Here is a 17065-nt window from a genome sequence, read left to right on the forward strand (position 1 = left end):
TCACTAATCCCCACTGCATCTAGCTTTAACCTATCCATATCCCTTTTTAAATTTTCTAACCTACCTGCCTGATGAAGGGCTCTGACATTCCACATTCCGATCCCTAGAACACCAGTTTTCTTTCTCTTGATAATGACGTCCTCCTGAGCAGTCCTCACCTGGAGATCTGATTGGGCAGGGGGGGGGGGGGGCTACTGTACCTCCAGAATATTATGTCCAAGAGGATACCATCATCATTTAACCATACAGTAAAGCTGCATGCCCTCGGGAAAAATTACGGCTGCGGTTTCCCATTGCTTTCAGCCATTTGCAATACCAGCACAGCAAGGCCATTTTGGTTGGTGTTACAAGGCCAGATCAGTCAATCATCCAGGCTGTTTCCCCTGCAACTACTGAAAAGGCTGCTGCCCCTTTTCAGGAACCACACGTGTGTCTGGCCTTTCAAGAGATACCCCTCCATTGTGGTTGCACCTACGGTACGGCTATCTGTATCGTTGAGACACGCAAGCCTCCCCACCAATGGCAAGGTCCATGGTTCATGAGAGGAGGGACTAACTGTTACGGGACACAAAAGTATATGACCACTCTGGACAATGTGTGTTCCTTAATTAAGTCACCTACTTCCACCTTATGCTTTGATCACTGCATCCATCTACAGGGACAGGAAAAGAAGAAAGTAATCATCAAGATCACCGAGTCCTGTTTAACACACATTTTAGCGTTGCACACAGCACCCCGTGATGTGTCAGTCACATACAAATTACAACAGTTTAAGCATGGCCTACAGGTATGTGATGGTGTCAAATTTATAACAGCATGGATGGAGTTAGAAAGTATAACTGGTTGCTCTCAAACTTCAGCCTGTTATTCTCCCACTGACACATGGTCTTTCTGGTCCAGTTAGTGTATGCAGACAGAGCACTAGTTTGGATAGGGCAGGAAATCAGCCATCTTATTTTCAGAGAAACCATTGTGACATTTGCCACTGTATGGAAGAAATTAGCACAAAGTTGCAAATTATGTTTTCTACTCAATTTCTAGGCTGTCGAATCATTAAGATTGCAGCTTTGACTCCGGTTTATTGGATCCTCTTAACACAGATTTAGTGTTGTAGATATAATGAATCACTCCACCTGGCAGGTATGTTTCTTGGATGGCATTAAAGCATTGTATAATGTATGAAATTTTACAGCACAATGACATATGTACTATAGCACCCTCACATCATTTACAACTGTGCATTGAAAGCATTTGCAATACACATCTGAAGATTAACAATTTGAGAAATAGATGGGGCAATAAATTGCCCCCCCCCCCCCCCACTCTAACACACGAAGAAGCAAGCACTGAGAAAATGTAGTGTACAGTGCATATTTGTTGATGTGGTTTAATGTCTTTGGCACAAATATTACCTGTAAGGCAAGTCTGGTGATACCATGTGGCAAATGCATGAGGTGCTACTCAAGATGTCTGAGGATTTCATTGTACCGGTAAAACTAGTAGCAGTATGATGTTCCACTGCTAGATGTCTCGAGATACGCATCCAAGCTACTGTGGCACAAAGTTGTGTCATCTTTGGTGCACACAGTCAAGAGTTGTAATGGTGCAAGTCAGGTTTGTGAAATTGATAATGTGAAAGAGCAACACATTTGCATCAAATTCTATTTGAAGGTGAAGAGAGCTGCAGCTGAAACCCACCACATGGTGCCAGAGGCATTTGGTGAAAGTGCATTGAGTTATGCAAGAACTTCTGAGTGGTTCAAGCTCTTCAAGGAAGGCCAAAAATCTGTGAAAGATGACAATCAATCTGGTTGACCATAAGTGTGTGACATGCTTCACAAAGACTGAAGGCAGACAACTAATGATGTTTGTACGAACTCAGGCTGTTGTACGGTACATGTCAATGAATTCTAGCAGATGAACTGAACATGAGATGAATAGCAGTGAAGTTTGTCCCTCGCCTTCCAGCATCGAGCAATGCCACTTCAGCTTCAGACGTGCACTGATCTACAGCAAAGAGTTCACGAGTGTCAAAAATTCTTATCTACAGTAATAACAAGTGATAAATCTTTTGGTTATGACCCTGAAATGAAGCAGCAATCATTACAATGGAAATCATCATCTTCTCTAGGGCCAAAAAAAGCTCGACAAGTTCGCTGCAGCACGAAGTCAATGCTGATAATTTTGTTTCACATTCAGGGAATAGTGCATATGGTGTTTGTTACATCTGGTCAGACGGTCAGCAAGTAGTTTCACTGCGAGGTTTTGATGTGACTGAGGGAAAATGTTCTGAGCAAATGCCCAGAGTTGTGAAAGAAGGAAGACTGGTTGGTGCCCATCACAAGGTACCTGTGCACACCTCACTTATTGTGAAGAAATTCCTGGCCGAAAACAGCATGGCAACAGTCCCGCACCCTCCCTACTCACAAAACCCAGCTCTGTGCAACTTCTACCTGTTCCCAAAGATGAAAATCGTTTTGTAAGGGTGACATTTTGACTCAAATGAAGACAACAAGTGGAATGGCAATGGGTCCTGAACACCCTTCACCCTGCAGATTTCCAGAAGTGCTTCCAAAAATGGGAAAAACACTGGAATCGTACATGCCCCAAGTGACTACTCTGAAAGAGACAGAGAACATTGTGACGTAAGAATAGTTTTATGATTTTTACAGTGAAATTCTCAGATATTTTGGGTATCACGTCATGAGCTGAATTATAAATATGTCTCATCATAATCAGTGTACAGCACAAATGGACACCACAAAAACTGTTTTGCTTAGTAATAGACTAAATGGCAGTGTAACAAGTAAATGAAGTTTCAGGAAACTACGTCACCAACATGTGCCCTAATGAGCATCCCACAAATATTTAATTTCTTCCTAAAAAATTCAAGACAAACTTGATATCATAAAATTCTACTTTTCTGTCAGTACTTGCAAAACAGTAACACACAAAAGTTGCTCACCAACTGGTGGTCCAATAGTTAAGGTGACAGTATAACCAGAATCCTTTATCAGATTTACAATGTCTCCATGATGCATATTCATTATATCAATATGATTCACAGCCAGAATACGATCACCAACGTGTAGTTGTCCACACCTCTCTGCTGGACTGCCTTCAATGATTCGACCTTTAAAGAAAACACACTTCTGTAAATTCAACACTTTTACCACATGTTAGACTACAAGACAGTTACAACATAACAGTAAGCATAATAATAGAACAAACTTGACAAAAATTTATAAAGGTGCCAGAAAATGATGGAATTTTAGCAGCTGGGTGCGTATCACTAGTAATTAGCTTCTGCAGTCACAATCTGGGTGTTATAAATATGGTTTAAACTTGAAAATGCAGAAATGCATATGTGATTCCTGTTAGGAATTATCATTCATTTCATATAATGTGAGCAATTTATTTAATGTTAAGTTTTTGTTAGCAATGTAAGTAATTAAAATGTACCAAGCCATTTCCTGAAAGCTCACAGATTCAAACTGTTAATGCAGTCACAAATAAAAATATGAAGAAAAAAATTTAGAGAGGCTCAACACTATTTTGAGGATTTTGCTTTCTACATCAAACACCTTTTTCTTGCTGCAAGAGTAATATTTAATTTTAAGATGTGGTTTTTTCATGTTAAAGACATCTTGACTTTTCTGTAATAACAGACATTTTTGTTTTTACCCATGTTACTTCTAGATTTGAAACAGTCATCCGATAATTTTTACATCAATAAAAACAAATTGTTAGGTTGGTGACAAACCTGTAAACAAATGAGACAAGTTAAGAAAAGGTCCATTCAGAAGAAATTGTAATGGTTCTTGGGTTACCAGTCGGAAGTAATGCCAGATCATCAGTAAAAGTTTCACGTCATATAATGCATGCAAAACAAAGGTGAAAAACAAGAAATTGGAAAATGTTGACGCAAGCATGTAAATATTTTTTTATCCGAAGTGAAAAGGCATCTGTTATCTTATGAACACATGAGAGAAAATACTGATACTCTCATGTCAATCCAAAAGTAACTGTAAGAAATATTTTATATACATAAAAATTATTGAATTAACTGTTTTAAATGTAAAAGCAACATGTGTAAACAAAACTGTATACTATACCAGAAAAATCCATTGAAAATGGCCTTAATATAAAAGGCAGAACATGTCTGATAGTTATACAGGGTGATTCTTATTAACATTTAAAGATCCCCAAAGTGACATAGATGACACTGAGACAAGTAATTTAATACAAGACACACGGGAGTGAAAATGTTGAGAAATACCCCAAAAGTGGAAGAGAAATGCTGAATACATGTCATCAAGCGACATACCTTGCCACAAGCAGAGCGATTAGGCTTGGACATGAAGGGATGATTCAGCGAAGCAATACTTGCATTCGAGCAAATGGTGCAAATTTTGAACACTTTTGCAATTGTGTTCTGTTGTAAACACAAAAGTTCCAAAATAATTGCCCTTACTGTAATCAAGGAAAAACTGTTATTATTTTATGTGTCTTTTCTTTTGTCCCTTCTTTTTTTGTTTATGGACATTATTTTGTAAAGAAAACATAGGTCATTTACTAGTAAAGATGCAATTAGGAAGCTTACACTCATTTACTTGTGATGCAATATGGTAGGTTTTTGCAATCAGTGAAGACCGTGAGACCAGTGAATAAAATAATAAATCTTACCTCAATGTAAACACACAACTATCTAGCTGAATGGAAAAAAATACTGCCTGTCAGACACAAAACTCAAACCCTGAACCCCATCCGCTGAAGTTGTGCATGTGGGGCTGGAGCCACAATGGCATTAATACTCGACTAGTGTCGAGATGATAAGGTGCGACATACCGATGGATCCAACACTTGCTGGTGGACTGAGGTACATTATCTGGTGACATCACATGTTTGATATTTCTCATCAATTTTTGGGATATTTCCCCTACATCTGTGGCCTCATGTGTCTTATATTGTCTCAGTGTCATCTATATTACTTTAAAGGTTTTTAAATGTTAATAGGAATCACCCTGTATATTACTGATACAGCAAGAAAAGACATGTAATTTATAAAACTAATATTTATACGATTGCTGCAGAAAATGGCCACACTGACAAACTTACCATACGAGGAATATATGGTCGATTGATCACTTAGCTGAGGTGGTCATATGACTTATACTACATTTCCCTTTGGAAATCAGTTTGTTGCCTTCTAGTCACAAAATGACACTAAGTTAAAATACAGCATCTAGATATTACAAGCAATTTACATTGGCGGGTCCTGAACCCACACCCTATCTGCAGGTGTGAGATAAACTTTATATTATTTCAACTGTTAGAAGGCGAAATACTATGCTTGCATCATTGGCTTAAGTGAGCACTGTTTATTTCTCACAATCTTAACCAATTATTCTTCCCACTCGCATATTTTCCTATGCCTCAACAGTGAGGACAGTGAACTGTGTGACAGTGGATCTCATGGACACATCATTAACTGTTCCATCTGCAGCCTCACACCCTTAAATTTCCACATACTCTAGTGTACATAAGAATGACAAACTTTCTTGCTTCTGCAGGCAGAAAATGGAGCACTGCATGGTATAAAATTATCTGCAGCGCAGATGCCCTAGATAGTTTGGACACTTACAGAATCCAAATTAACGAGAGATTTCATAGACTAAATTAGCCTTGTCTGCTCCACGGATCAGGATGCCATATAACTCTGCGTTCACTTCGTAAGCATTTCATTCACACCTCCTGTGTGCCTCTGTGTGAGCTGTTATTTGCCTGATTTTATTTACATGAACTCTGTAGCATGGTGTTCCAACTCTGTTAAATGGGAGCACAGGTGCTCACAGATCAGCCATTGGGCAGGGGCAGGTGCAGGTGATTGCGTATCTGTCAAGTGGGCCTACCGCAAAGCATACACACCTTGTTCTGTCACAAGCACACAGCCTCTCCCATTAGTATTATGAGACATTTAAATAACTTAAATATGACAATTCAACAGGACACTTCAAGTGAAGGGTCAACCATTCATTAACATGTTCAATAAACTAATGCATTGTATGACAAAATGTGTGTATTTAGACAGCAGCTACATATAGGAAACACAACTCTTTCACAATTCTTTCATTGCTATAGTTGCCTCAGGACACACAGTCCATGGTTTATTAGGACATGGTGCAACTTTGTCAGAATTGAGAGACAAAGAATTAGGATCTCCATAATTTAGAAAATTAATTGAAATTATTTAGCACACTGTTTTCTGTTTCTCTATAGAGGGGGTAGACAAAAATATGGAAACATCACAAGAAATGTGCGCTTGAACATACATGCCAATGATAGCCACATCCGCTGGTCCCAACGTTGTAGTTAACCACAAACAGCACCTGTGCAATGTCCTCAATAGGTTGCAAGTGTCAGTCATGGTCAGAAGAGTGTTCTGTGTAGTTGTGAGTGCATTATGTTGGAACTCAGAGCATATGAAAGTGGGTAAACTGTTGGCGCTCTTATGGTGAGTGCTTCCGTAACCAAGGGAGATGAAGTGTTACGTGTTTCAAAGAGGCATTGTATTGAAGATTTATATCGAGCACATGGAAAGCTGAAAAACATGATCCGCTAAATCACATTGCAGATGAAAGTGTATTTTGAGAGATCATGGTGGGCAGACATTGAAAAGGATTGTGATGAAAAACAAGAGTACAATGGCTGCAAAAGTCACTACAGAACTGAATGTCGCACTTGCAAACCCTGTCATTAACAAAAACACGAAAGGAGCTCCAGAATCAGTGAACTGCAAAGTGAGCTGGAATTCCAAAACCACTCATCAGTGATGCAAATGCCCATAAACAGAAAACCTGGTGTCAAAGCCATAACTTCGACTATGGAGCAATGGAAGAAAGTCACTTGGTCAGATGAGTCTTGTTTCACATTATTTCAAACTTCTGGTCATGTTTACATCCCAAGAATGAAATACAGCGGTGGTTCAGTGATGATCAGGGCAGCCGTAACTGGTATTCCTTGGTTACTTTACAAGGTCATGTTGCTGCTAAGGATTATGGGACCTTTGGGTGATCAGATCCATCCCACGGTACAGTGTTTGCTCCCCAGTGGTGATGCTGTGTTCCAAGATGACATGGCCCTTGTTCACACTGCTCACATTGTCCAGGACTGGTTTTGTGAGCACAGGGATGAATTGTCACATCTCCCCTAGTCACCACAGTCACCAGATCTCAGTATTATTGAGTCTTTGTGATCTACTTTGGATAGGGGAGAGTGTGATAGGTATCCATCTCCATTACCTTTACCTGATCTTGCTACTATTTTGCACAAAGACTGGTGTAAGATTTGACTGAAAAACATACAGGACATATATTTTACCCTGAGAAATGTAATTACAAGTAATTTATCTACAACACTCCACCCTGCTAAAGTACAACATGAATTTTTTGAGATGGTATCATGATGTAGATTTAGAAGAATTTCTCAAGCTACACAGAAATGTATTGGACACAAAGTCTATGAGTCAACGTTTTATTGTTAGATTTTTCTCTCATGAAAATTATAAGAACTGCAAACTGCTCCTAACTTCACAGTCCAGCACTGACAAGTATTCTGTCTGCTGTGACAATACATGGTCTGAGATCAGAAATGTCAAACACCACATACTTAATAAAAGTTGTGGTCAACTGACTAGCTGGCTCTGATATGTGCAAGGTATTGACCAACTGCACGCAAGCCATTTGCCCACCTTTGCGCATGGATGCTCGTCTCTCTCTCTCATTGCTCACACATTAGCATTTTCCCCCAACCCTGCCCCCATCTTTCTCTTGGGTACCAAGTTGCCAGTGAGTAGTAACTCCAGCTTAAACAGCTTGCTTTGTGAGGTAGATACATAGGGAGCTGAAGCATAATATTACCATCTGCCCTGAAAGACAGTTCTTGAAGTTTTCTATGCAGGATCTTATAATATATCCACTTCTTTGTTTGAGAGTCAGAAATTTCAAATTTTTCACCATTTCTGTTTTACACTCTCTCTCTCTCTCTCTCTCTCTCTCTCTCTCTCTCTCAACAGTGAAACAAACTTGTGACCATTTACACCGCCATCCTTTGCATTTGCTCGATGACCCCTTTTCAGAGCAACATGATATGGAACCCATATACTTGAACCATATTTAAGTATGGGCTGTACAACTTTCTCCATGCAACCACTTTTGTAGACAAACTGAATTTTCTGTGACCTACCGATGAGTCATGGTCTTCTATTTGCTTTACCTACAATGTACCTATGTGTCCACTGCACTACATATATCTATACATTGCTACTCCCAAATATTTCTATGGCATGAATGACTAGTTGTGACTCACTAATCCTGTAGCCAAATGATACCACACTTTTACATTTTGTGAAGTGTGCAACTTTACATATCCCTATACTAAGAGCTAGTTTGTAGACCTTGAACCAGCCTGATACTTTGTCAGGTTCTAAATTGATTTTACTGCAGTTTTTACATAATAGAATTTCCTCACAAACAGCAGCATCTGTGAAAACCCTGAGGCTGCAACTAATATGATCTGCTGCATTAGCATGTAACGTGAACAGCTATAGTTCCTATTACACTCCCCTGGAGCACAACAGATGTAACTTCAGTGTCTATTGATGACTCACCATTTAGGATAATGTACTGTCCTGAATGTTATAAAATTTTCAGTATAGTCACAAATCTGCATAGCTATGCAATGGCAACGTATTTTGTCTTTTTTGGGGGGAAAAAATTATGTAGTACTGTACCAGACACTTGTCAGGAGTCTAAGAACACAATATCACCGTGGTTTTGTCTCTCTAAGGCACAGAGAATATTGGTATGATGGCTGATCTGAGTCAATAGTTGAACATCCTCAAAGACATTGCATCTCTCTGTAGCCAGAAAGTTTAGAATATTTCTATCATAGGTAAGAAGCCAGACCACTTGTTCTACATTATTTTCTCATAAATCTTTTATAATTATGTCATGGGAAGTTCTCACTTATCTGTTATTTATGAACTAATTTTCTAAATCAATAATGGAGTGATTAAAACCTTCTCTAACTATTATAACATGACTTGGAAACATCTTTAAGTTTATGTTATTTTTGCAGCTCAGCAAGATGGCCAATAGAAGGATCCAAGTACAATTTTTATCCCATTCGTGATTGTTCGTGTTCAAATAACTTCGCATTTTATATCTCAGATGATTTAAGATTCTTGTTTGCTGATACAAAAGAATAAACTCGCATCACTTTCAGTAAATGTTCAAATTTCTTTTTGAAGACTTTGCTACTATCTGTTTCAGCCTTTAACTAACTCTTAGTGCCAAGTATTATGCCAGCCACACTAGTTGTTAATAGCCCTTTAAGCTCCAGCAGTTTTGCAAATACTTCAAAAACTTACCACTATCATCTTGATATTTAGATTATTTGGGGCATTTCTTAATGTCCAAGACAAGTTTTTGGACCCCTCTACAACGATGTTTACCTTCACTGAATGCAGAGTTGCCTTTTCTTAAAAACCGTTGTACGCATTTCACGCACAGGATCTAGATAGCTTTCTGATAATAAAAAATGTATTAAAGTTTCAGACAGAACTTCATATGCTTTTTGGTTAAGGGGGATGAGAGTTTTAGCTCAGAATCTCTGATTGCACCATTTCACCTATATATAGAGTCTGATACGCCATTTACAGTCAAGTGGGACAGGCAAACTGAACACTTGTCTCTTCTTAAGAGGAAACAGCATCCGGAGGAAGCAGATATGGTCACTATAAGACTGCTAAAGCCCCAAGCTACCTCCTAGATGGACGTGGGTGCACACGTCGAATGGTGCTGTGCTCAGTCATGTTGGAAACGAGAAATGGAGGCTTCAAAAGAAGAGATAGCAGAAGGTGTGCATGGAATGGATTTTCATCAAAGAATGACAAGCATACACAAAGCAACACATCTATTTCAAAGGTCAAGGCACGGCACAAGCGATTCAAGGAATGACGGCTGTCGCTGACCAATGACGCAATCTGCAATGCCAGACAGCATTACTGATACCCCTGTCTGGCACATGGGTGTTCTCATTATTGAAGAGCAGCAAGTTACGGTGGCAGCCATTTCCCCAGGGGTCTGATTGAGTGTTGGAACTGCAATAAACATTCAGTGCTCTCTGTGTGCTTGTGCCATTCTTTATGGAATTTCTGTTCCCTGTACATTTTGCTGTAAGGAAATGCACCACACTCAACTTCTCTGTTTCCAGCATTACTGAGTGCGTAGGACAGTCGGCGTGTGCACATGCTCACTCTGTTATCAAATTGGTGTACACCCATGTCTATCTAACAGTGAGTCTGGGGTCTCAGTGTCAGTGCTCTTATAGGGACCACACATTCTTCCATAGGCAATAGCATTATGATACACGCACTTGTAGCAGCTTTCAGCTGTTCAATGGAAAACAAAGCAACTTTCCACTGTGCATGAATTTCAACCAATTCATTCCAAACCTGGAAACAATATTCACAATGCAGTTTCCCTCTAGTTTAGATCAACTAACATATAGTCCATAGTTATACCCATAAAGGAGATTTAAGAGCACACACTGACAAGTGAAATTTTAGGTCTGTGACAACAGCAAATAAAAGTGAAACATTATGACACAAAGTATAATAAAATGCAGATTTTTTTAAAGAATGCTTTAGCTATGGTTTATCCCATTAATAAAAATAAAAAAAAATAAAAAGGAGCAAATCCTCAGTTAACATATAAATAATTCACTGATTTCAGAATGCAGTTTTGATTACAGAACTTTCTGTCACTCAGTGATTCACAATTATTCTGGGCCTCTTCAGAGGCCAGTGCAGCAAACTGCTTGCAAATCTGTGGTGAGGTGAGCCACTAAGCTATGATTTCCATCACTAACAAATACAGCTATGCACCCTGTAAGGCTGGAGAGGTGGGAGGGCAGCATTCTGACTGTAGTGTCACAAAGTTGGGACACAAGCTAGAGATTTTCCTTCCAACAGATACATCTAATTGCAAGAAGATGACCATCACAACAGATTCTGAGCAATGGAACACCCAACACATAAGGTCTGTTCAAAAAATTCTGGAATTTTGTCCACACAATTTTTCTATGCCTTCCTTTTACTTATTGTGCATGGTCTCCTTAAAATACTCTTCTCCACAATTGATACACTGCTCCCAACACCGTTTCCATTTCACTGGCTGAAAATTTTCTTTTACCAAGACTATTGTTGCAAATTGTCATTTTTTCAATGGGATTTTCAACTTTTGCAAATAAAAAAAAAAAAAAAAATCCGCAGGGGCTAGGTCTGGAGAGTACAGAGACTGAGGCAGCACAGTGATTTCGTTTTTCGTGCAATAGACATGCACCAACAGGGATGAATGTGTGGGTACATTATCATGATGCAAGAGCCGTGAACTGTCTCGCCACATTTCAAGCCGTTTCCTTCTGACGTTTTCTCGCAGGCGTCGCAACACATCCCAAATAATACCATCAATTAACAGTTTGTCCCTGTGGCACAAATTCACAATGAACTAATCCCTCTCAGTCAAAGAAAATTATCAACATAGCTTTGACATTTGACCTGACCTGATGAGCTTTTTTTGCTCTTGAAGAACCTTTTCTGACCCACTGTGAAGACTGAAGCTTGGTCTCAACATCATAACAGTAGACACAAGTCTCATCAACAGTTATGATTTTCTTAAGGAACATTTCGTTCTCATTTGCATGATCCAAAAGCTCTTCACAAATTGTGAGGAGACAGTATTTCTGGTCTTGAATCATGAGCTGTGGGACGAACTTGGTAGCAAATACATGCATTCCAAGATGCTATGTCAGAATTTCATGATCTGATCCAACTGAAATGTTACTTTATTCTGCAATCTCCTGGACAGACAGTCTTTGACTGGCACACACAATTTCGTTGACATTCCTGACATGAGCATCATCAGTACACGTCGAAGGGCGTCCTGAACGAGGGTAATCTTTAACGTCCGTCCAGCAATTTTTAAACTGTGTTAACCATTCCTAACACTGAGTCGGCTTAAACACTCATCACTGTAGGCTTTCTGCATCATTTGTTGTGTCTCTGTAAAGTTCTTATTGAGTTTCACGTAAAATTTAATGCAGACATGTCGCTTCTCTAACTCTGCCATCTCAAAATTCACAAACTGTGCGACAACTTTCTACTCAACACAGCACTGAACAATAACTAATAGACATGCAACAATTAAACTTCTGGCAGTTACACATTAAACACAGCGAATGTTCTGGAATTTTCTGAACAGACCTCATATAATCCAAATCCAACTAATCCCTCTTGAAAGTCAAAGTGTTAAGACATCCGTGGTCACTTTCCCTTTACTATAACCCTACTGTAGTACACCATGACATGATATATTAATATGGATTGGTCTTAGGGGAAAATCAGTGAGTGCAGTGGAGAAAAATGGAACACTGTAAAGGTGAGGGCATAAAGACTGAAACTGAAGGATGCAAATGAGTATGTGTCACTTGTAAGGTGTACTCAAAAATTAAAAATGAAGATGCATGTAACAGTATGTAATCCATTAGACAGAAAGAACTGCTATATCCTCTTTTAAAAAACTGATCATGATGCAAATTGGTACAACAAAGTCTTAGAGAAGTAAAAATAATATTATAATTAGTAGTTATTACTACAGATAGTTACAGGTCATTTATTTGAATACATAACGTATTGGTGTACAGTACTTTCACCTTTGCCTTATAGTGGTATCCCATATCTGGTCTGAACTGTTATATTGGCTATTCCATGGTTTCCCTAAGTCATTATGAGTGACTGCTGGCATGCCAACTTTGAAAAGGCAACAGCTTACTTCCTGTATCATATCTATTGAATCTTCACAGGGAGTCCCACAATCACAGGAAATGATTTTTACCAGGGTAAATAAGCAAAGGCTGCACACCAGGAAAAAATTAAGGTGGTGCAAGGAAGTGTCAGCAAAGGCCAGGGCTCTTGTTTACAGTGTATAGTGCTGATCTAAACACATTTTGACCCTCCTGAAGATGGATGTTAAATACCCTTAAGTGGTAAAGGATAATAAAGTTGAATTTCATAACTCAAGTGATGACTGGTTGCTATAAATATTTATATCTGAAACTATCAGAAATGAATTTCTTAGTTTATCTCTCTGGATGCCTTTCTGCCATCCTAATTTCACAAGCTGACAATACAGTCAAGTTGTACTGATATCTCAACCTGCCTGATGGGACTGAGCAATTTTTAGTAACAATTTCACAATGTGCTAATGAGCAATAACCATCCAGAATACCCAGACCAGTAACAGTGCTTTCTCTGTAAAATGCCAAATAATTCACAAAGACTGGCTGAAAAGCAGTTTTATACATGGACTCCCCCTGTCCCCAAGAGTATGATCACACATAGTAGGGTCTTTACAAAATGCATGTGGAATGTTAACAGCTATTTGTGTCCACTCAGCTATCTGTTTTTGAGTGTTTGATGTTGCTATCTGTATCTCACAAAAACTAGCTTAGAAAACATGTACAGTAGTTCCTGAATTCATTCCTTGTAAACACACAAAAAGAATGAAGTTTAATAAAAGACAATAGACTTCTCCAACTGTAGAAGACCTGCCCTGAGTCATTAACAACTACACCATATGAGCAATATATCATACGGTGCTTCTCTCAGAAGTTAGAGGACTAATGAGCTGAAAAAGACAGAAAGCAGCAAAATAACTATTATATCATTTGCAAATGGTTTACCTATAGTTGAACCAGCTTTATTCACTGATGAAATTATAACAAAACCAAAGCCTTCATTTTCTCGTCTTGTAACAGTGACATCGTATGGGTACCCAGCTTCCGGCCTGGAATGAGCAGCAACATCTGAAATTGGAAATAAACTGAATCATGAGTACACTATGAAGAAGTAATCCATCAGACAGAGATTAACTGTTTACTAAATTAAAATGACAAAAAGAAAGGAGGAAAGAAGATTAGAGTTTAATGTCCCATTGACATTGAGGTCATTAAAGAAGAAGCACAAACTCAAACTGTGTCAAGACTGGGGAAAGAAATTGATCATGCCCTTTCAAAGGAACCATCTCAGCATTTGCCTGGAGCAACTTGCCTAAATCACGGAAAACATAAATCCGCATGGCTGGACACAGATTTGAACTGTCATCCTCCTGAATGCAATTCCACTGTGCCACCTTGAGGTGTAGCGCCGTATACCGATCCTGCCTTGGAGGCAGTTAAGTGGGAGATGTGTCTCAGAGATGGATAGTGACAGATGGTGACGCAAGACTGGATGCGCACGTAGTTTATGTATCAGCCGATAGAGGACAGAATTGGATAGGGGACTGTGATTTAGTTTCGATTGTGCCCACTAGAGTGCACTAAAGTAATAGAATGTTTTTCATAAACTGTTCTAATATCTTCATAAAGTGTTATTTTGTCTTTTTGTGTATGTAAAATGTTATAAATGTGTTTTAGCAGTATGAATGATGTGCGAGTGTGGTTTAAGATTAATATGAAGATAATTGTTTAACGAGTTATGTAGTGGGATTTAGTGTGGGAACATTTTGAAGAAGTATGGATGTGGACAAAGGGGATTTTTGTGGAATAGATTTGTCAAGTAAGTTCATGGTAAAGGGAAAGTTAATTCAGGTATAAATAACAACAGTAAATAACTTTATGGATAAACAAAACTTCAGCATATTAGGTAATTACGTCGGTAAAAAGCACAGTCATTAGGTTTACTATTTTGCGAATGCTTATTGATGAAAAGCGTGGACTGATGCGGGAGAGTGTTGTTTTGCTATTGGCTGTTGAGTAAACTGACCAATGGTAAAGCAATATTCTTCGTGCGCCTTTCTCTGCTGGCAGAGAAGACAAAGTATTCTAGAGAAGAGTCGGAGCCTAACCATGAAACAGTTTGGACGTGTGTAGTAGTAGTTCCAATGGAAATGATAAGCTGCCAGATCTAGCAGTGTTTCATACATCGAAAGTGTTGTAAAGTGACGGCATAATTATTCCAATGGGTGTATAGAAATTTCAGAATTTTTAAGTGAATTTTGTGATGAGAAAAGACATAAATTCTGCATGGCGTATAGAGCAGGTCGGTGACTAAAAACTGTGACTGCATTAGGTACTGACAGACTTAATATTTGGCGAGCATTCTCAATCAAAAACAATCCGTATTTTTGTAGCTATTACATTTTCGGGAAATGCGACACCATAAACTTGCTAACGTGAGTGAAAGGGATTGTGAGTGACTGTGTTAAGACTAGCACGGGCTTGGCAGTGATACTTGTTCACCTAAGTTTCAGAGTATATTAATTAAGGACAAAATTTCCAACCTTTCATTTCGTGTGAAAACTTTCTCCCGAAACGTAGATTAGTGACTTTAATTGCAGCCTGGTTCATGTCAAAGTACAGTAGGTTTCACTCGGCTTCCCTACTGATGATCTGCTGAGACAATGTTCACAGGTAGGTGCAGGTTCGTTGTAAAGGGACAGAAGAAACCGCGCCGCCGCAACCTCACTTCATAAAATGACAAAAACACCTCATAACCAGTCACTAAGAGGTGACTGTTTTTGGAATGCTATTACCACTTTAAGAGTTTAACATACAGTCATGGACTTATCCATCAGACATTACTGATGTGTAAAATAAATTGTTTATAACAAAACTTTGAAACATGTTTTTAAAATTACAATGATTTACAGTTTGTATTAGTGTGTGAAACTCCATTTCTCAATACTGAATACGTAGTAAATGAATATATAATATTAAAGAACAATTAAAGTACACACTTTGGAAATCTTCTAAGACTTATATTTTTAGTTTTTGTGCAAAAAGGAAAACAATGGACTACTCTGAAGCTTCTTACACTGCATATTCCCACTCTCAAAAATGTACTTGTGTATAGCATATGTACAGTAGTATACAAATATTCTCCCATCGTAACCACAAGCAAGTTCAAATTCAACAGCAGGGTCTTCACTGAAGTACAAAGCTTAGGAATGACAGCATTTATATTATGGACACCAATGTACAGACATGTCTGTACCCTCCTGGATGGAGGGTCCGGCTATTTATAAGAATACTGAATATTCCAGAATATGCAAATATTACAAACACAAGAAGTTTGAGAACCTTCCAGAAATGATAAATATTAAATAAGAAATATTTGCTAGTGATTGGATTTGAACTGGGTATCCACAGTACAGCACCCAGCAACATTAACTGCTACTCTAACATTACATACAGCACAGCTCACAGCAAAATATTTTTTAATTTAAATTTAGTACATAATTCAGTCAGCTGTTTAAAAATATTGATATTCTAGGAATTCATTCTTCGACGTAGAAAAATTTTTGGAGATTCTACTCTATTGAAGCATGTGTCAAAAGAGATTTGCTTGAAGATTGTAACAGCTTCCAGTCACACTGAAGGGGTGAAAAAATTAAAAACTTTGAAAAGCAGACTTTACTTCAAAAATCAAGACTTTCTGTTCACATTTTTGTTACTTTTTTGATGACAACACACACACACACACACACACACACACACACACACACACACACACACACACACACACACACACGGTGACAACAGCAACGTACACTTCTAGGTGGAAATAGACACGTAGTCCACGATGAAACTCCTGTTAAAACTGCTGTTGGGTTTAACATCGAACACAATGCACATTCATGGGGAAACCTTTCATTTAGCAAACAATGGTTTGTGAATGAAGGGTAATTAGGGTTTAGGATGCCACCAGTGGCAGTAAATGCAGTCCTTACACACAGCTCAGTGATGTAAACATTGATTATTCGCATCTTAATGTGGCTTCAAAATTATGGATGTGATGTAAGAGACTACTTTGACGTATAATTTGGGTAACAACTGATTGGTTGATATGATCCTGTTCCATGGACAGCTCAGTCACCTGATACAATACCAGTGGATTGCTACTTCTGTGACCATGTTAAGATTTTAGGTTATGGGCCTAAAGTCA

At 38.6% G+C, this 17065-nt stretch overlaps 1 protein-coding gene across 1 annotated transcript in view; it reads right to left on the reverse strand.

Annotated features, from left to right (window-relative positions):
- Positions 1 to 17065, reverse strand: part of LOC124554693 (membrane-associated guanylate kinase, WW and PDZ domain-containing protein 1) — a 400510-nt gene that overhangs the window by 50501 nt on the left and 332944 nt on the right. Inside the window, exons 12-13 of the mRNA XM_047128318.1 lie at positions 13804 to 13926; positions 2966 to 3133 (exon numbers count right to left, since the gene is read on the reverse strand). Coding sequence (XP_046984274.1) covers positions 2966 to 3133; positions 13804 to 13926 — 291 coding nt within the window. The remainder of the gene's footprint in view (positions 1 to 2965; positions 3134 to 13803; positions 13927 to 17065) is intronic.

This window comes from Schistocerca americana, chromosome X (assembly GCF_021461395.2).
Source record: "Schistocerca americana isolate TAMUIC-IGC-003095 chromosome X, iqSchAmer2.1, whole genome shotgun sequence".
NCBI lineage: Eukaryota > Metazoa > Arthropoda > Insecta > Orthoptera > Acrididae > Schistocerca > Schistocerca americana.